The sequence below is a fragment of the Bos grunniens genome, chromosome 3 (assembly GCF_055505025.1).
Source record: "Bos grunniens cultivar Pamir isolate PY7600 chromosome 3, Bosgru_T2T1.0, whole genome shotgun sequence".
NCBI lineage: Eukaryota > Metazoa > Chordata > Mammalia > Artiodactyla > Bovidae > Bos > Bos grunniens.
Genome location: NC_141167.1, coordinates 55,713,972 through 55,735,465, shown reverse-complemented (window position 1 = coordinate 55,735,465; position 21,494 = coordinate 55,713,972). Strand labels below are relative to the sequence as shown.

The 21,494-nt window shown below is 36.6% G+C and overlaps 1 protein-coding gene across 9 annotated transcripts in view; it reads left to right on the top strand.

Moving 5' to 3' along the window:
• The window catches only part of ADGRL4 (adhesion G protein-coupled receptor L4), a 144,449-nt gene that overhangs the window by 96,086 nt on the left and 26,869 nt on the right, over positions 1-21,494 (top strand). For all 9 annotated transcript variants that reach the window (XM_086390766.1, XM_086390764.1, XM_086390762.1 and 6 more), the window contains 5 exons: positions 2,579-2,781; positions 9,305-9,478; positions 10,722-10,925; positions 13,644-13,864; positions 13,994-14,060. In XM_086390766.1, coding sequence (XP_086246892.1) covers positions 2,579-2,781; positions 9,305-9,478; positions 10,722-10,925; positions 13,644-13,864; positions 13,994-14,060 — 869 coding nt within the window. The remainder of the gene's footprint in view (positions 1-2,578; positions 2,782-9,304; positions 9,479-10,721; positions 10,926-13,643; positions 13,865-13,993; positions 14,061-21,494) is intronic.

The window sequence follows — 21,494 nt, the reverse complement described above, 5'->3', positions numbered from 1 at the left end:
TCATTCTCAGAAAAAATATCTTTTTAAAAAAATTTTTACAGCACTAATGGGAAATGTGTTTCTAATCCATTGATATTATCCTCTCAATTTTTTTCTTGTCATTTTTTATTCAAAAGTAGGGAACAGATGGCCATAAAAAAGCAAAAATAACTAAGCCATACTGCCATTGGACCCATGGTTCTTACCCCATTATATCATATTCTAATTAACCAAGCACACACATAATATTTAGGAGCAAATCCAAAGAATGTGTTAAACTGTTGTATTTTCAAAGACAATTTGAGTAGGATTTAGAAACTGAGAATAAAGACATTGAAAATACTTATCATAGTGACAGATGATAAAATTGTCATGGAATTAATATCTCAAAGAGATCCTGTCTGAGTGTACAGTAGGTTTGTTATATTTCATAATCATGCATGCAAACTCTGACATTTGAAAGGAACAGTAATACTGGCTCTCAAGAATGCAGAAGAAGAAAATTTGTTTTCCTCAAGGTTGAATCTTTAAAAGAAGGACAAGTGTAACAAACTGATCAAACCCATTCAATGATATCTACATGCAATTATTCGTTTATTGACAAAATCCGTTAATGAAAACACGCATTAGTTAAAAGCTGCATAATGTCATCAGTAGGAAAATACAGAAGGCCCAGATGGATTTTTAATATTTTTTATGTACTGAATTTTGGTGTCTGTCGTTAATGAATGAACTAGTTTACAAAAATAGATACTGAACTGATATGAAAATTAAAAGCCAGATCAGGCCTAGAATTAGTGAGAAATTAAAATAGGAAATTAAAATAGGTTCCAAATGATAAAAATGAACAATTATTGAAAACTATATTCAGAAAAAAATTAAAAAGGTATTTTGAACCATTCCATGTGGTATGCATCTTCTTTTACTCAAAATTGATGTTAAAAAATAGTTTCCTTTAAAAAAGATAGGAGTGATTGATAGTTTTAAACCATGTTATCTTTATGCTGCTTCATTTGATTTTGAACCATCCCCTCCTACAACCTCTGAGAAGTTGCTTTTGTATGAATTTGTTCATCAACTGGACTAAGTCAGGTTCACCTAAGAGGTTTCCAGGTTCTGCTTCTGACCCAGGTCTGTCCATAGCAAATGCTGGGTTAGCTGCCAATCTCCTAGAGCCATCATAATTTCACTAGATCAAACATGGTATACTAACATTTCTCTGAGCTGACAGTTTAGGAAAATATGTAACGTATCTGAATGTCAGCAAGACTCTTAGCGGTGTCTTTGGTACCTTTCTAGACTGAGATAGAAAGCATATTGATATATTTTTGCAACTTCTAGCTCACATAATGATACCCAAAGAATACTGTTTACTAATAAATATATTAAATTGTGATGTGGAGAGTTCCAGCTTTGTATCACAATCCTTTGTTTTTGATGACATTGTCACATTTGTATTAATGATTGTGATTATTTTGTGCTTTTCAGATTATTTACTGGTGTCACAAATTTGAGGAAACAAATGAATATGGTAGAGTTATTCCTAAGTTGTTCAAGCATCGAAGCAAGCATATAATGTTTCCAGTTATTAAGTATAGCAATAATCATCTTAATATAGCATCTTAAATTTTACAGACAGCTCTCTCATATAATGATAGTACATGGTCTCCACCTTATCCAAGTAAATAGCCAGGGGGAGTATCACTATTCACTCATGATGTTTTACATGAGAATGTTCACCTTTACCCAGGGACAGACAAGTGTAAGCAATGACTAAAACCAGAACTTCTAATTCTAAATAAATAAATTCTGAATATAAATTCCTCAATTTACTGTCTATTATTCTATACAGCAGAGAAGTTACATGACCTAAGTGAAGATGGGAATTTTAAAAGACAATAGATGCTGATGTTGAGTTGTTCACACAATTAATATCAGTGATAATGAACTTCTACAAAAACAGAGGCAATTTGAGATCCAGTAAAGTAGGTGCAGAGTCCAGGCTAAGGAAAAAATAGTCATGAGATAGTATGGACTGATCTGGTAACATTCCTAGTACTGGGTTATGTGCTACATCTGGGGAGTCTGAGGGTGCGGATAAATGGCTGCCTTGAAAGACAATAAATTCCCTATCCTGAGACTGCGTATGTCATCAATTTAAATAGGAAACATTTCAGTGGGCATGAGGCTGAACTCAGTGGCATCTCACAACTCTTCAGTTATAAACTTTCTTAACACTATAAATCTTTTTTGTTATACAATAATTTTTTACCAGTATCTTTCTAATTCATACACTTGTCCAGCAATGTAGTAAGTCAAGATTTTATTTTTCAAGTAAGTATACCTAACACCTTGGTTCTTACTCAGCACTTAGATGTAAATTTATCTAGGACAGAATTTCTCCTAACTATAGTTTGTGCCAAGGAATTGCTACAGTCCATGATCAGAGTCATAGAAGTCAGAGAACCTGTTTTAATATTGTTTGATGATGTGAGCATAGATATAATAAGACCCACGTTTCAGTATCTGGGAATGTGTATAACTGCCTCTTCTATGTTTATTTTAAGAATTTTTCTGAATGCCTTTATTTGATTGACAGGCAGTGTTGCAGTTGCATTTTTATATTATAAGAGCATTGGTCCTCTGTTCTCATCATCTGACAACTTATTGGAACCTCAAAGTTATGATAAAGCTGAAGAAGAGGGAAGAGTCATCTCTTCAGTAATTTCACTCTCAATTAGCTCAAACCCACCCACATTATACGAACTTGAAAAAGTAACATTTACATTAAATCACATAAAGGTAAGTTGAAATTCTAGTGACTATTGATTATTATTGTGAAACATTCAAAGAAATGAGTTTTTTTGTTGTGTCACTTTAATTGTATGTGAATTCTTGAGTTTAAACCTACAAATTCAAAATCAAAGAGTAAAGTGATTTCAGCTAATTTTTCTATAAAATATTTTGGGGGCTTCCCCAGTGGCTCGGAATTTGCCTGCCAATACAGGAAACAAGGGTTCAATCCCTGGTCCGGGAAGACCCCGCATGCCACAGAGCACCTAAGCACATGCGCCTCAACTATTGAGGCTGTGCTCTAGAGCCCAGGAACCGCAACTGTTGAGCCCACATGCTCCCAACTACTGAAGCCCACATCCTAGAGCGCATGCTCTGCAACTAGAGAAGCCACTGCAAAGAGAAGCCCACGCAAGGCAGCTAAAGCATAGCCCCTGCTTGCTGAAAGTAGAGAAAGCCCACACAGCACTGAAGATCCATCACAGCCAAAAATATTAAAACAAATAAAATGATCTAAATTAAAAAACTGTGTAGCTAAAAATAAATAGCTTGGTACTTTCAGTGCTTTTTATACTTTCTAATGAATACCAAAGAATTTTATGTATTTGATCTCTGAAATTAAACTACATTTTAGTTTTAAAAGTACATTTTTCATTTTGGAAATCTCTGTACCTTCAAGGAATAAGTTATAAAAATATGTCAAAGAGACAAATATTACTTTTGTAATGAGGGAAATGTTTGGTTAATAATTGTCATATAAAACAATATTTGGAGGGATTTGGGTGCTGATTACAGTGAAATCATAGAGAAGTTTATAATATTTTTTCCTAAAGAAAGTATCTGAGACCACTTTACTCTTTTTTTTTTCACTTTACTCTTTTATTGTTATTCTAAATCTTTTTTCAAATCCATATATAATTAAAACCATGTAGTGAAAAAAATATGATTAGAAATAACCAAGCATTTAGGTTTTTTATAGACCTAAAAGTGAACGGGGAAACACGAAATCATATGGTTTGCTGCATACCATTGATGGTTTCTTGGGCTTTCAATTGAATTTCAGTCCTAGTACATGATTAAAGTGCCTCAGAAGCTCCATTTAGAGAACCTTGAAGCTGGGCAAGGTTGTCATGCAAATTGAAAATTGTATTTGCATGTTTATGGGTAACAGGGGACTCAAAGAACGTATAGTCAGCCTTCCATATCCACAGGTTCCACATCCATGAATTCAACCAAACACAGATGGAAAATATTTGAGGGGGAAAAGTTCCAGAAAGTTCCAAAAAGCAAAACTTGAATTTATTGCAGGCCATCAATTATTTACATAGCATTTACATTTTATTGTATATTATAAGTAATCTAGAGATGATTTAAAATATCTGAGAAGATGTGCGTAAGTTAGATGCAAACCCTATTTTCCAGAAGTCACTCAAGCATCTGTGGTTTTCAGGATGCACAGGAGTCCTGGAATCAATCACCTGTGGCTATCAAGGGACCACTATATATGCTTACATACAATCCAGATGTGTCACTGTAAAGAAAGATGCCTGATGTAGAGAGAAACTAAAGTGTATGGAAAATCCAAATAACTAGTAGCTCAGACCTAAACATTGATAGGCATTCTGCTGAGGGAAAAAGAAGGAGTGAAATGTTTTAAGAATGGAAAATAAGTTTAGATATTTTCAGATACTAAATGCAAATGACCTTTTAATCCTAGAAAAAAATACATTGTTCTTTTACGTGGTCTCATGGTTTTTCTATGTTATTTTAATTGGGGTATAATTGCTTTACAATATTGTATTAGTTTCTTCTGTATAATAAAGAGAATCAGCTATATATGTATAAATTTCCCTCCCTCTTGAACCTCCCTTCCACCCCACCCCCCATCCTACCCATCTAGGCCATCCAAAGCCTTCAGCTGAGCTCCCTGTGCTGTACAGCAGTTTCCCACTAGCTGTTTTACATATTTGTTGTTATTCTTCAGTTACTCAGTCATGTCTGACTCTTTGCAACCCCATGGACTGCATCATGACAGGCTTCCCAGTCCTTCACTGTCTCCCAGAGCTTGCTCAAACTTATGTCCATTGAGTCGGTGATGCCATCTCATCCTCTGTCGTCCCCTTCTTCGCCTGCCTTCAATCTTTCCCAGCGTGAGGGTCTTTTCTAATAGGTCAGTTCTTCACATCAGGTGGCCAAAGTACTGGAGCTTCAGTTTCAGTATCAGTCCTTTCAATGAATATTCAGAGTTTATTTCTTTTAGGAGTGACTGGTTTGATCTCCTTGCTGTCCAAGAGACCCTCAAGAGTCTTCTCCAACACCACAGTTCAAAACCATCAATTCTTTGGCACTGAGCTTTCTTTATAGTCCAACTCTCACATCCATACATGACTACTGGAAAAACCATAGCTTTGTCAGCAAAGTAATGTCTCTGTTTTTTAATACGCTGTCTGGTTGGTCATAGCTTTTCTTCTAAGGGGCAAGCGTCTTTTAATTTCGTGGCTGCAAAAACCATCTGCAGTGATTTTGGAACCAAAAAAAATAAAATCTCTCACTGTTTCCATTGTTTCCCCATCTATTTGTCATGAAGTGATGGGACTAGATACCTTGATCTTAGTTTTCTGAATGTTGAGTTTTAAGCCAGCTCTTTTACTCTCCTCTTTCACCTTCATCATGAGGCTCTTTAATTCTTCATTTTCTGCCATAAGGGTGGTGTCATCTGCATATTGGAGGTTATTGATATTTCTCCCAGAAATCTTAATTCCAGCTTGTGCTTTGTCCAGCCCGGCATTTCACATGATGTACTCTGCATATAAGTTAAATAAGCAGAGTGACAGTACACGAGCTTTGACATACTCCATTCCCAATTTGGAACCAGTCTGTTGTTCCATGTCTGATTCCAGCTGTTGCTTCTTGACCTGCAAACAGGTTTTGCAGGAGGCAGGTAAGGTGGTCTGATATTCCCACCACTTTAAGAATTTTCCACAGGCTTAGGAAGCATCACTATGAACAAAGCTAGTGGAGGTGATGGAATTCCAGTTGAGCTATTTCACATCCTGAAAGATGATGTTGTGAAAATGCTACACTGAATATGCCAGCAAATTTGGAAAACTCAGCAGTGGCCACAGGACTGGAAAAGGTCGGTTTTCATTCCAATCCCAAAGAAAGGCAATACCAAAGAATGCTCAAACTGCCACACAATTGCACTCATCTCACACGCTAGTAAAGTGATGCTTAAAATTCTCCAAGCCAGGCTTCAGCAATATGTGAACCGTGAACTTCCAGACATTCAAGCTGGTTTTAGAAAAGGCAGAGGAACCAGAGATCAAATTGCCAACATCTGCTGGATTGTCAAAAAAGCAAGAGAGTTCAAGAAAAAACATCTATTTCTGCTTTATTGACTATGCCAAAGCCTTTGACAGTGTGGATCACAATAAACTGTGGAAATTCTGAAAGAGATGGGAATACCAGACCACCTGATCTGCCTCTTGAGAAATCTGTATGCAGGTCAGGAAGCAACAGTTAGAACTGGACATGGAACAACAGACTGGTTCCAAATAGGAAAAGGAGTACGTCAAGGCTGTATATTGTCACCCAGCTTATTTAACTTATATGCAGAGTATATCATGAGAAATGCTGGGCTGGAGGAAGCACAAGCTAGAATCAAGATTGCCAGGAGAAATATCAATTACCTCAGATATGCAGATGATACCACCCTTATGGCAGAAAGTGAAGAACTAAAGAGCCTCTTGATGAAAGTGAAAGAGGAGAGTGAAAAGTTGGCTTAAAGCTCAGCATTCAGAAAACTAAGATCATGGCATCTGGTCCCATCACTTCATGGCAAATAGAAGAGGAAACAGTGGAAACAGTGGCTGACTTTATTTTTCTGGGCTCCAAAATCACTGCAGATGGTGACTGCAGCCATGAAATTAAAAGATGCTTACTCCTTGGAAGGAAAGCTATGACTAACCTAGATAGCATATTAAAAAGTATAGACATGACTTTGCCAACAAAGGTCCGTCTAGTCAAGGCTATGGTTTTTCCAGTGGTCATGTATGGATGTGAGAGTTGGACTATAAAGAAAGCTGAGTGCCAAAGAATTGATGCTTTTGAACTGTGGTATTGGAGAAGACTCTTGAGAGTCCCTTGGACTGCAAGGAGATCCAGCCAGTCCATCCTAAAGGAGATCAGTCCTGGGTGTTCATTGGAAGGACTGATGTTGAAGCTGAAACTCCAATACTTTGGCCACCTGATGCAAAGAGCTGACTCATTTGAAAAGACCCTGATGCTGGCGAAGATTGAAGGCAGGAGGAGAAGGGGACAACAGAAGATGAGATGGTTGGATGGCATCACCAACTCAATGGACATGGGTTTCGATGGCCTCTGGGAATTGGTGATGGACAGGGAGGCCTGACGTGCTGGGGTTCATGGGGTTGCAAAGAGTCGGACATGACTGATCAACTGAAGTGAACTGAACTGAACTGAATTGAACAGTTTGTTGTGACCCACAAAGTCAAAACTTTAGTCAATGAATCAGAAGTAGATGTTTTTTCTGGAATTCTCTTGCTTTTTATGTGACCTAACAGATGTTGACAATTTGATCTCTGGTTTCTCTGCCTTGCCTATGTGTTGGTAGTTTGGTTTAGTCACTAAATTGTGTCCAACTCATGACCCTGATTGTAGCTGGCCAAGCTCCTCCCTCTGTGGGATTTCTCAGGCAAGAATACTGAGGGGTTGCCATTTCCTTCTCCAGGGGTTCTTCCCGACCCAGGGATCAAACCTGGGTCTCCTGCATTGCAGGCATGTATCTTACTGATTGAGCCACCAGAGAAGCCATTATAATTTTATGCATGGTAGTGTACATATGGGCTTCCCTACTGACTCAGTAAAGAATCTGCCTGTGATGGGGAGACCTGGATTTGATCCCTGGGTCAGGAAGATCCTCTGGAGAAAGGAATGGCCACCCACTCCAGTGTTCTTGCCTGGAGAATCCCAAGGACAAAGGAGCCTGGTGGGATTCAGTCTATGGGATTGCAAGATTTGGTCGAGGAATAATGACTAAACCACCAGCAATATTTTCTTTAATAAATATTTAATCTGAAGATTTATGTTTGATTCTGTTTTACTGCACTTATCAATGATTTGTTATTGTTGTTTAGTCACTGAGTCATGTCCAACTCTTTTGCAACCCCATGGACTATAGTCTGCCAGGCTCCTCTGTCCATGGGATTTCCCAGGCAAGTATACTGCAGTAGGTTGCCCTTTCCTTCTGCAGGGGATCTTCCAAACTCAGAAATCGAACCCACATCTCCTGCTTGGCAGATAGATTCTTTACCCCCGAGCCACCAGGTCTTAAATACAGTTTTGACATATCTTAGTCTCTTAATACAATACCCTCTTCACAAGGCTCTTTGGAGGATCAGATTAAACAAAATGGGTGAGAAAGCACGTGGTTAACTGTAAATTGTTATATAATTGTAAATAGTTTTATTTCTAAAGATAAACTAGCATAGATATATAGCATTCTATGAATAACTTATTAAAACTTAAAGTGCATTAGGTATTGTATTGTGATTAGTTAATATATGACAAGGAGAACTCTGCTGCGTATTGAACAATCATGCTGTAATCCGTTTGATCAGCCCCTGTGATCTATAATCTTACACTCATCACACTTTACCTCATTCATTACTGGAACTGCATTGGCTTCTAGATATATCTGGAGAACGTTCGTTGAGTCTCACTTCAGAACTTTTCTGTTTTCCATTCCAACTGTCAGAACCCTCTGTTCCCAAGTCTTTAGGGCTCACAGTGTCACTTAATTGAAGTATTTTCTTAAACATCTTTTCCTGTGAGAAGCCTCCTCAAGATTAATCCTGCTCTCATTTCCCTGGCGTTTTTAATAATTTCTCATCTTCTCATTAGAATATAAAGTCAGCAATACAAACACTTTTTCTGTTTTGTTCAGTGTTTTATTTTTAGCACCTGGATCAATGACTAACAGCTAGTGCATACTCAATAAATATTTGTTGAAGATAATAAAGATATGTCATGCCCCATTCTAGATAAGATACATGATAGTGCTCAGTCGTGTCTGACTCTTGGCCACCCCATGGCCTCTAGCCCTTCGGGCTCCTCAGTCCATGGAACTTTCCAGGCAAGAACACTGGAATAGGTTGCCATTTCCTCCTCCCGGGGATCTTCCTGACTCGGGAGTCCAACCCTGGTCTCCTGCATTTCCTGCATTAGCAAGCAGATTCTTTATCACTGAGCCCCCTGGGAAGCCCCTACGTGATCTCAGTTGATAATAATTCTCACAACTACATGAAACAGAATTGATCAAATATAGCATGGTCGTAGGAAAAACTTCAGTTCTTTCACACAACAGCAGCACTCTCTTATTAGTGTTGATTTTATGCTTTACCTTTTAGGCGTGGTTTTAATTATATTGTTATGCAAAATAGTATTTTAAATATAACTGAAATGATATCATATGTGTGACTCTTTTCTCATCAGTGAAATGTCTCTTTTTCAGACCACAGATAAATATAAGAGTCAGTGTGCGTTCTGGAACTACTTACCTGACACCATGAATGGCAGCTGGTCTTCAGAGGGCTGTGAGCTGACACACTCGAATGATACCCACACCTCGTGCCGCTGTAACCATCTGACACATTTTGCAATTTTGATGTCTTCTGGTTCTTCTATTGTAAGGCAATTTCCCACTTCACATTTCTAAATCTGGCTTTGCTTTTTTTCTTGTTTTTCACGTTGTTCAAGACAATAATTAATTATTATATGTTCTTTGGATGTAAATAGCATTAATTTATTGATATGATCTCAACATTACCTTTTTTAGTCTCTCTTTTCTTACCTGCGTTCTATGACATATAGTTTAAATCCTTGATTATTTTTAGTGTAAGACTTACCAGTCTATAATAGCTAGTAGGTTATATATCAGATTTCTATCCAGACTTTAGTTTTTAATGCTGCTTTTAGGAACCATTTGTACATTTTAAAAGATCATGAACTTTAAGGGCTTTTCCCTTTGTATTGAAAGTTTATTTTTACTGATGACAGATTCATTTAAATCTCTGATACCTGGTCAGTAAGTGTTATTAGCATGTCTGTAACAAATACAGTTTTTTAATAATGTAGAATGCCACAGAATTTTAGACATGAAAAATCTCACTAAAGTAAAAAGCTTCAGATTGTGTATTTTACATCATAATATCTTGCTTTTACATTGTATAATTTTTTTATTTTGTAATCTTTAGATTGCAGTCTCATTTCTATACAAAACTTAGAATTCATCAAATTCTTATTGTGACTAAATAAATCTGCCTAACCGTAATGTCAGTGATAAAAATTTTTTTTTTTTCCTGAATGAAAGGTGATTTTTTTCTGAATGTTAAATAAACTAAGGTGCCTCTGTTATGTATATAAAACCATCTGGTTAGAGTGAAACCAAACTTTCCCATTTCAAAGTCTCTCACCTATACTATTTTGTTATTCTATTTATGCAGCATTTATGATACCTTCATTTAATGTGTTTAAATGAATTACTGCATAGAAATAAGACTTATTCTTGTCACTGATAAATCTGCTTTAATTAACCATTTTCACATTACAATAATGAATTGCCTTGCTAATATCAAGAAACTGATGGTGATAACATTGTTAAACCATATACTAATATACACTATGCTTAGAAAACAAATCACTAATTATAGAACTGTTAAAGTGCTATGTGATTTATATCAGATTTCTGTGAATATTAAGCATATTCAGAAGTACAAAGTTTTCTCATCTAAATGCACATTTGTATTTTTACATTTTAGGAACAGTTTGATTAATGTTTCACCGAAAAAGAAAGTTCATTATATGTTGCAGTTCCTTTGACAAGCTACTGAGTTAAGTCTCTTAACAGCTGTATTATTATTTTCCTTTAGGGTATTAAAGATTATAATATTCTTACAAGGATCACTCAGCTAGGAATAATTATTTCACTGATTTGCCTTGCCCTATGCATTTTTACCTTCTGGTTCTTCAGTGAAATTCAAAGCACGAGGACAACAATTCACAAAAATCTCTGCTGTAGCCTGTTCCTTGCTGAACTTGTTTTTCTTGTTGGGATAAATACAAATACCAATAAGGTATGTAGATCTCTCTTACTCTCTGCTTTCTAAATTTTTACTTTCCTAAATATATATGTAATAGAAACATGACTTGGAATTAAGGGCTTGGTGGAGCAAACACACTATATACTTTGTTCTTAAAGCTTTTCTAAGTTTGAAATGCTAACATATATTAGCAACTTGATGATTAGTTCCATTAACCACAGTGGCCCTCATGATGAACTGTAAAAAGAAATAACCTTGTTTTGTTTTGGTTTGGTTTGTCTCTACATGGCCATTAAACAAAAGTAGAGGGGAGAAAGATACTAGAAAACAAATGTTTATCGTATGACAGGGACAGAACACAAAAGAGGTTAGAATTCATAGGTTGAAATTTGATAAATTAGCTCAGCCTAGTAACTGCACTTTTATAATAACCATTTTCCACCATTAATGATCTAGAGCCTTGTCAAATATCTCCCATATTGATTTAGACTGACCTAAGGTGAGATAAAAGAAGCAACAACTTTATTAGGTGAAATGACTCTGAGAGCAGATGGGAAGATAAAGACATGGAGAGCCATCAGGCCGAGATGCAGGTCTGAGCCTGAGTGAAGAAGGAAAGAAGGAAGAAAGGACTAGTGGTAGAAGTAGAAGCACCTTGGGCTTGCCAGTGGTAAAGAACCCACCTGACAATGCAGGAGATGTGAGAGATGCAAGGTCCATCCCTGGGTCAGAAAGATCCCCTGGAGGAGATGGTGTGGAAACCCACTCCAGTATTCTTGCCTGGAGAATCCCTCACAGAGGAATCTGATGGATTACAGTCCATGAGGTCGCAAATAGTTGGACACAACTGAAGTGATTTGCCATGCACAGAAACACTTTAGAAAGCAGGGCAGTTGAGGAAAGCTCAGCTTGCCTGTGAAGTAGTCCTTTCAGAAGACCCTCAACCAAAGTCACATGGCAAGTCTCTCAAGAAGAGTAATGTCTTGCTGTGCTCAGTTAATGGCTATCAGCGGTCAGTCCTAAAGGAAACCAACCCTGAATATTCATTGAAAGGACCGATGCAGAAGGTGAAGCCCCAGTACTTGGGCCACCTGATGGGAAGAGCCAACTCATTGTAAGAGACTCTGATGCTGGGAAAGATTGAAGGCAAAAGGAGAAGGGGGCAGCAGAGGATGAGATGCTTGGATGGCATCACCAACTCAATGGATATGGATTTGAGCAAACTCTGGGAGATAATAAAGGAAAGGGAAGCCTGACATGCTGCAGTCCTTGGGGGTCTCACCAAGTCTGACATGACTTAGCGAGTGAATAACAACAACAGCCATCAGAAATCCCGGGCACATCAGTGGCTTTCCTATGCAGCTGCTGCAGCCCACTCTGCAGCTGGAGACCAGAGAAATACATCAACATGACCACAGAACCTTCAGTTGCCTCCATATTTCCATTCTTTTTAGTGATCTTCCAAGTAGTGGAGGTAACCATCAGTTATCAATGTTCTCTTCTGAAGTAGATGCCACAAAGCACCTATTTAATATAATATATGCTAAATTGTAAACTCCATTCTGTTTTTGTTTGTTTTTCAATGGTATTTATAACATCATTCATTTTTGTGTATTCCCACTATCCTCCAATGCATAATTCCCCTGTCTTCATCCCATCATTATCCTCATCACAAAACTATTTTTTTCAGTCTTTCTTTTCAATTCTATGTTTCACCTGTCAAATTCTCCCCATTTTCAAGCCATATTTCAAATTTCACTTCTTCATTAAAGTGGTTCCCAGATTTTAATCATCATCTCCAACCTTATATACTGCTCTAAAATATATTTTAGTAGGTAATCTCTTTATGATTGACTTATACTCTATTAAGTGTAGTAAGTATTTAAATATTATTATGTTATCTCACCAGTAATTGTGTTGTGTGTGTGTGTGTTAGTCACTCAGTCATGTGAGACTCTTTGTGACCCCATAAACTGTAGCCCACCAGGCTCCTCTGTTCATGGAATACTCCAGGCAAGAATACTGGAGTGGGTTGCCATTTACTTCTCCAAGGGATCTTCCTGACCCAGGCATCAAACCTGGGTCTTCCACATTATGGGCAGATTCTTTACCATCAGAGCCACCAGGGAAGCCCAATTGTGTTAGTTCTGTTAATACAGAAATGTATAACTGCTTCATTTGTTATTTCTTCATTTCTAACTATAGTTCTAAGTATGAAGTCAGTACTAATAGATAACATTTTACTGAAATCCATCTCAAATGTACCTGTTAATCTTGTAACTTAAAGTGAATATATAATGGGTATTTTTGTAAAATATATCATCATTTATTCATTTGTTTTATTAATTCAGTACCCTCTCTTATTTATTTTCATTCTTTGAGCACAATTAAAATAAAGATATCTCCAAAACAGAAATCAGCTCAAATCACAGCATAGTCACTGAGATAATCATGGTTGCATGTGACCAATCCACAGTTTATCACATAAGTGTATAAAAAGTATAAATCTCTAGACAAGACTAGCAACTTAATTCTATTACAGGACTGATGAGTGTTGCACTTCGGTGAAGCACAGTTCTTTTAAATCAGGTGGAAGTGCTACAATTAAAAAGCTTGACATCTGACAAGGATATTTTACTGTGATCAAGCATTATATAAAATAGTATAATTTATAGAGAAAGTCAATATTTTATGTTACAATAATGTTAAAATAAGCATTGTTTATGGTTTTATTCTTTCTTTGTTGTCTAGCTCTTCTGTTCCATCGTTGCCGGGCTGCTGCACTACTTCTTTTTAGCTGCCTTTGCATGGATGTGCATTGAAGGCATCCACCTCTATCTCATTGTTGTAGGAGTCATCTATAACAAAGGATTTTTGCACAAGAATTTTTATATTTTTGGCTATCTCAGCCCAGCTGTGGTAGTTGGATTTTCAGCATCATTAGGATACAGATATTATGGCACCACCAAAGTGTAAGTTAAGATGTTCTCATAAATATTTGATATGCAATTCTGAATAAGCTGTGTATATCACTGAAACTCTTGCTTTGTCGAAGTACATACAAACATAAGTATAGATTTTATCTATTATTTACTTTTCAGATGTTGGCTTAGCACAGAAAACAACTTTATCTGGAGTTTTATAGGACCAGCCTGTCTAATCATTCTTGTAAGTATATTTTAAAATTGCGGTTAGAATTCGGAAAAGTGTTGATTTAAAAGTGCTTAAAATTCTCAGCAATCAGTCTTCACTTTGAGAGGAAAATTTATTTTGCGCACTTTACTATAAATCATTTATTAACACTATAAACATTGCTTCACTAATAAGAAAAAATATACATCTTAAACTCAAAGCTATTACAGTTCACTTGCACCTCTTGGGAGGATGTATTTTTGCATTACTTGTAAGAAAAGCATTTTTCACTTATCAGTAGTATCTCAGCATACTTCAGTACTGAGAGTGTGCCAACCAGCTGATAATCTGGCATTTCAGATGTTTACGTTATTTAATCTTTTATCAATGATCAGTGATCTTTGAAGATTAGACTGTCATCTTTATAGTTTTATCATCCTTATGTACCCTGTCATCAGGAAAGTGATTTCAAACTAAATTGCAACATCAGAGACAAGAACCCACTATTTCCCATGAGCAGACAAGTCATATATTGATAGCCCTATTTCAGTTGGGAAGAGGGCCTTTTAATTCTTATTGGAAGTGGTTTCAAACCTACAAATTTGGCAGCTGTTATATGTTCCATTCTAAATAAAGACATTTTTATATGTCTCCAGAGCATGTCTAAGTGCCGTAAGTTTTCAAAGCCATTCTGAATATAATAGTCTGTCAGGGAATCTGGGAGGTCTGACTGCTCTACAATAGAATGACTTGTTAATGGAGGAGTTGTGACAATATTTTGGACAACTTTGTCCCATATGTTTTGACCATAAGTTAGATATCTTTTTGAATTTTTTTCCTCTCAGTCTTTCCCCATGTGCTTTTATGGTTGTGAGGAAGCTGCTAAATGGAAAAAGACTTGAAATGCAAAGCAGAGGATTTTTATCAAGGTTTATTGTTTAATGGCATGAGTGAAAGTGCATTTAGAGACTATATTTCCTAAAGATTGCAGAAAAATTGTTTATAATTCTGACAATGAGGCTAGCAATAGAAAAAGAAAATACTTGCAAGATTTCAGCTAAAACAGCTTCAGAGTTAATTTAGAATTGAAAAATTTTCAACTATGTGAGAATATAGGTTGAATATGTCCCATCCATGAATTTTCATGTGTTTCCCTGATATGGGCATTCTGTGTATAGGTCCTATCTATATATTGTTATTGTACTTATTCCTTCTCTACAGAGTGGACCATCTCTGATACTGTTTTGTACAAGTGAAAGTTCTTTGGATCAGTGATCCTTAGAGTTTAGAGGAACGTATGAGCTAGGAATTATCTGAAAACAGGAAAAAAATAACAAACATACTTCTCTAAAGTAAGAAATGGAAAGTGTTCCCTGAAATTATTTTTTTACTCTTGCTGCTATAATGGGAGAGATAACTGGATTCTCTTATGGTAAGATGGATGGACTTTAGAAAGGATATCCAAAAATGAGTCCTGTAAACTTTCCTAGAAACCTAAATGAACAGGGTCACACTGTCCTAGTCTGAAATCAATGAACCAATGTGTCTTCCATACAGTTTCTGTATATTAATCATTCCATTTAACTAGAGGGTCATACAGGCCCCTTAGTTTTGCTCTAAAACTGAATACCGTTTATCTTTTATAAATATTTAAAACAGAAGAAATTCTTTAAATAATTATTGAATGAAAGTGAATTCCTTTACTCTAGTTATCTCACTTTCTGTGCTAATTCTGGCATATTATTAAGTGACTTAGCAGCAGCAGCTCACTTTCTGTGTTAATGCTGGCATATTATTATTAAAGCAGTATGATACATTAAGTAAAACTTTTCCTGAATAGTATTGAGTTGTCCCAGAATAGTATTGAGTTCAATGAGTAAAAGAAATTTTGAGCACCAGATATTTTAAAAAGAGCCCCAATAATTTGGACCTGACACTTTCCAGGGGTCTTACAAAGAGACAGTAGGACCAGCTAGAACCCAGTAAGGAGATTTGAGGGGTGGTGGGGGCGAGAGAGTCATGACTTGGAATTAGGAGTCCTTGGCCTGTAAGGGAGTACATTGTTCTTTGTGTAAAGATTTTCCTTACCTTACCAGTGGAAAAAAATAAGTGCTCCCCCCAGTTCTCCTTGAAGACGAGTTGTAGAGCAGTACTGTAAAATGTCTATAGACAATGGAATTGGAAATGGTAAAATAGTAAAAACTCTCATCCTGATCCCAGGTTGAATGCCAGGGGAATTTTAATGTCTCCTTGATATACAAGAGTAGAGTATGAACAGTTTTTATGACACCTTGACATATTCCCCTGACTTTGGGTCAAGGGTGAACATAGAACATAGAGTTGCTTTTAGTTCCCTGCAGATTGCATGCTTATTGTCCATTCCCTTGACAGCAGGGAGGAAAAGGATTATTATAGAGTGTGCTTGGAAATAAATTGATGGGGGTAGCACACAAAGGTTTCAGCTATCTTGTAGGTACAGAAAATTTAGACGAGGGAAAGTTGTAGGGATGCACAGAATGTTGTCAGGTCAAGTGAAGTTACACACAACAAGAGAATAGGCTGAGGACAGGAATGTTGAATGGTAGCATGGCTAGCGCTCTCTGAAATAGAAGGGGTTAAGATGAAATAAAATCCTATAAACACTAAGATCGAACTTACCATCTAAGTGGAGGCCAACACATGAACAAAGATTGTTGGTGTTGAATCGCTAAGTCATGTCCAATTCTTCTGCGACTCCATGGACTGTAGCCCTTCAGGCTCCTCTGTCCATGGTATTTCCCAGGCAAGAATACTGGAGTGGATTGCCATTTCCTCCTCCAGAGGATCTTCCTGACCCAGGGATTGAACCCATGTCTCCTGCATTAGCAGACAGATTCTTTATCCCTGAGCCACAGGGGAAGCACATCAAGACTACCAACAGTAATAAGAACCAGACTAAACCAGAGTGATGTCATGAAGCTCTCTCCATCACCAAGAGCTGATCAAACCCTTCTAGCCCCATGCAGCAGAGGAGCTGAGCTTTAGGAATGGAGGAACACATCCTAGAACCATCCATGCCACTCTAACAGTCATCTACACAGAATTACTGAATTGAAAATTATCATCCTTTGTTAGGGGATATTCTGGTAGGAAAGGATGCCCAGCCATATTATTAAGTTCACTATCTTAAGTGAGTGATCTGGGCATGATGGGAAAACAAAAGAAATATAAGAATTATGCTCTGTCCACTCTAGTATCAGTGAGGAGAAAGCAAGTTGAAACAAATGCAAAGCATAACATATAATTAAATATAAGTGATAACTGGTGAGATCTGAGAGACATCAACATGGGCTGGACCACACCAGTGAGGTGAGAAACTCATCTGTGGATGGGTGAGAAACAGAGTCTACTCTACACACGTTGGATTCTTAGTGCGAACTTAAGTGTCTCCTAAGCGGCCCTGTAAGCTTGCCAGATTCCTTCTGAAGGGAAACAAAGGGCACAGACAAAATAGTTGCTATTGTAAATAAGGAATCCCAGAAATCACAAAATTACCATGTTACTGAAAATATTCAATAATCATATTTTCATAGATACATCACTTCTTAAGTCTGTCATTAATTATCAAATTTCCCACCTTGAATTTATCCATTTCTTCTCTGCTTTCATAATCAGACATTTGTTATCCTATTGAGTCACTGCTGCTCTTAAGATTATAGTATTAATAACAATAATAGGAATTTTAAATTTACAATTTATTGAGCAGCTACTAAGTTTAAAAAGATAGGTAATATTTCAGTATTCAGTCTCCCTAAATCATCCATCCACATTGTTATTGTCCCATTTTATACTTAATGAAAAGTAGAATTTGATTCAAAATGCTAAGTGATTGGCCCCAAGACAGTACAAATAAATGAGGCTAGAACTTGAAACTAGTTCTGGATTAATTTTAACTTGCCACTTGTGCAGTTGCCTTCTAATCTGACATTCTGATGCCATTCTTTCCCATTTCATTTTAATCTATTCATAATCAACTGGCCCAAACTCAGCTCACATAGTGGGAACTATTTATAAGAAAAATAAGAACATTAATATTAAGCTCATTTATTCCTGGCAATAAGTGTGTTAGTGTATTTAATCTAATCCTTTAACAACTCAAAAATGTATGTGTGTGATGTATTTTATTTTCAAGTTGGAAAGATTGAAGTATTGAGTGGTTACACAATTGGCCAAATAGCCACAAAGTACATAAAGTAGGAACTCAGGTTCATAAATTTGAATCCATGCCCTACTTTCTTCATCTCAGTCCCAATAGTTTCCCTTGACCTATAGTTCGGAGCCTAGTGGGCTGCTGTCTATGGGGTCACACAGAGTCAGACACACTAAAGCAACTTAGCAGCAGCAGCAGCATAGTTCAAATAGGGCTTCCCTGTGGCTCAGCAGTAAAGAATCTGCCAGCAATGCAGGAGACATGAGTTTGATCCCTGGGTTGGAAAGATCTGCTGGAGAAGGAAGTGGCAACCCACTGCAGTATTCTTGCTTGAGAAATTCAATGGACAGAGGAGCCTGGTGGGCTACAGTCCATGGGGTTGCAAAAGAGTTGGACACGACTTTAGCAACTAAACCACCACCACGTTTCAAATACCATAGACTGGTATATAAAGTTATCAGTAGTTTAGCTGAGCCCTGTCTATTTTCAGTCCTTTTTCACACTGCATGTCTCCACTAAACAACTCTTATAAAAACATTATCCTCTTTAGAATATTTACTGTTCCTTGGCTATTTCCTTGATTCTTTTCAGTCAATAATCCTACCACCTTGTGATGCCTGAAATCAGTTTGATCCTTTCTTCAACATGATCCCACAGAACTTTGACTCAAACCCTGAAGAGTACTTTTAATGCTTTGTTTGGTTTCACATGGTAACTTTCTCTGTGCATTACACTTCTTATCTCCAATGTACAAACACCCAAACAAAGAGCTGTGAGTCTCTTGGTTCACTAACCATAACTTGTTCAATAATCGATGCCACTGGTTGCCTGACCTTAGGGACCACAGCCCAATGAGTTGCAAATGAATTCTCTACAGAGCAACATTCACAATACATTCTGTGCATGATTGGACTCTACACTGTAAAACTATCAGCCCTCTCTTTGGTTACTCCAGAACACAGAAGGTAGGAAGTCCTTAATAATTATCTATTTTAGTTGATTCATAAATGAAGACCATGATAATAAAAGAGGCAGGAAGAAGCACCCTGTGAGCTTTCTTAAGAAATCTTTCTTAAGACATGTGTTCTGGATTCCTAACACGTAAAATGAAGATAATGATGGCCAGTCCAACACAAAAGATACAGTAAATACCAAACAATTTTTTAGGGAAAAAAAAATCTGTTCTTTAAAAATTAAAACAGTAAAACACACAATAATTTGGAGGACAATCTTGGCTTTCTTAGCTTTACCTTTTATATTAAAAATTAAATTAAAACCCTGATTTTAAAACCATCATTTGCACAACAAAAATCTGTATGCCACAGAATGTATGTTTGGCCAATATAGTGTGTGTGTGTATACATATACATAAGCATGTGAAAGTGAAAGTGTTGTGTCTGACTCTTTGCAACCCCATGGACTATAGCCCACCAGGCTCCTCTGTCCATGGAATTCTCCAGGCAAGAATACTCAAGTGGGTTGCCATGCCCTTCTCCAAGGGATCTTCCTAACCCGGAGATCGAACTCAGCTTTCCTGCATTTCAGGCAAATTCTATACTGTCTGAGCCATCAGGGAAGCCCATAGATAAGCATAATTCACCACTAATTTTTAAATAGTGGTAAAGATACGACATCATTTGTTTGACTATAGCAAGGTGTTATATTGTAATAAATGTATTTGTTATATGGACTTGGTTAAAATTCTTTAGTACACTCTACTGGAAAACATAACTGAAATGAAATAAAATGTGAAATATCTTAAAGAAAAGCAGTAGAAATTTAATAGGATAAATAGTATATTTTTTTCCAGAATAAAGATAAAATACAAGGAAGTCTTCAAATTTAAATAGAAAATTTGTGGTGACTTTGCTGTGCATGCCTTTAAATGGGAGATAAGATTGCTTTCACAGCTTTCTCTGAACAAATCTGGGAAGACTTGCACTTGTAAACAACATTTTAATAGAACAATTGACAATGACTTTAATTCTTACATGGAATGCTTTTATTTTTTCTGAAGACTAAGAACTAGTTCCCAGTAAATTATATTTGCTTATTTTTATGAATGGAGCCCTGGGGCATGTCTGGTTTGGGGTTATAATAATAATACCTTTAAGACAATATGTAAATAGGTATAGTTCCGGTGCTGGTGGATTTTTCTACTCCTTGATATATTGTTTTTTAACTACTTAGGTATTTGAGCAGCAACATTTCTGCATTGATCAAATGAATGTAATTCCTCAGGTGTTGACTCATTATTATTAAGGATCTCTTAGAATTCTGAAGTATGAACTGCTGACCCCATGATTCTATCTATGAATTGCTACCTTTACAATGTTAAGGTTATAACTAGACATGAAAAGGCCGAGCCATGCTTTTGAAAGACTGAGCTGTACAAGAAAGAGATTTCTAAATCTTTGTAAAGCAAGCTGCAAACTGAAGATAATTTCATAATTTATTTTCTTTCTTCAGTATTTTTAATCTCTCATGCTGAATTCTTTTAACTAAAACTGTGCAAATGATTAGATTCAAGTACACAAATATAAAAAAAAGTTTGTAAAAATAATTTAACTTTTAAGTAGAAATTGAAGTTTCCTATATTCAGTATTAAAGAATTTAATTTGCTTGATTGAGGCAAATGCTAATTAAGCTGTGTCCAATTAAGGCATTTTCTTTTTTAAAAAAATGAGAGCTTTCATTTGAATTTAAATCACAACTCTTATAACTGAGTGTTTTTACATTGCTGCTTTACCCATTTCTCTTTAGGTTGCCCAGAGTTCCACTCAGTTTTTTGTGGAGGTCTCCTCTAATTGTTCCAAATTGTCTTTTAATTCCCTTTCACCAGGAAATACTAATTAAAACCTACTCAAAAATGAATTCCTCACATAGCCCTTACAAACAGATCATCTCTATGTGTACTTATTATTATGTGATATATTCTTATTGCATTTTTTAAAATTTCACAAATCTCCCACACTTGAAAGAAATGTAAATATTAAACTTTCTAAAGTAAAAAGTGAACATTTCAAAACATGCTCCATGACTGACTCTTTTTCTTAATTTTTACTTTGTATCCTCCCTGACTTTTGCTATGCGTACATGCACACATAAATATATATATACACATATATGTGCACATCATATCAGATCAGTCACTCAGTCCTGTCCAACTCTTTGCGACCCCATGAATTGCAGCACGCCAGGCCTCCCTGTCCATCACCAAGTCCCGGAGTTCACTGAGAGTCACGTCCATCGAGTCAGTGATGCCATCCAGCCATCTCATC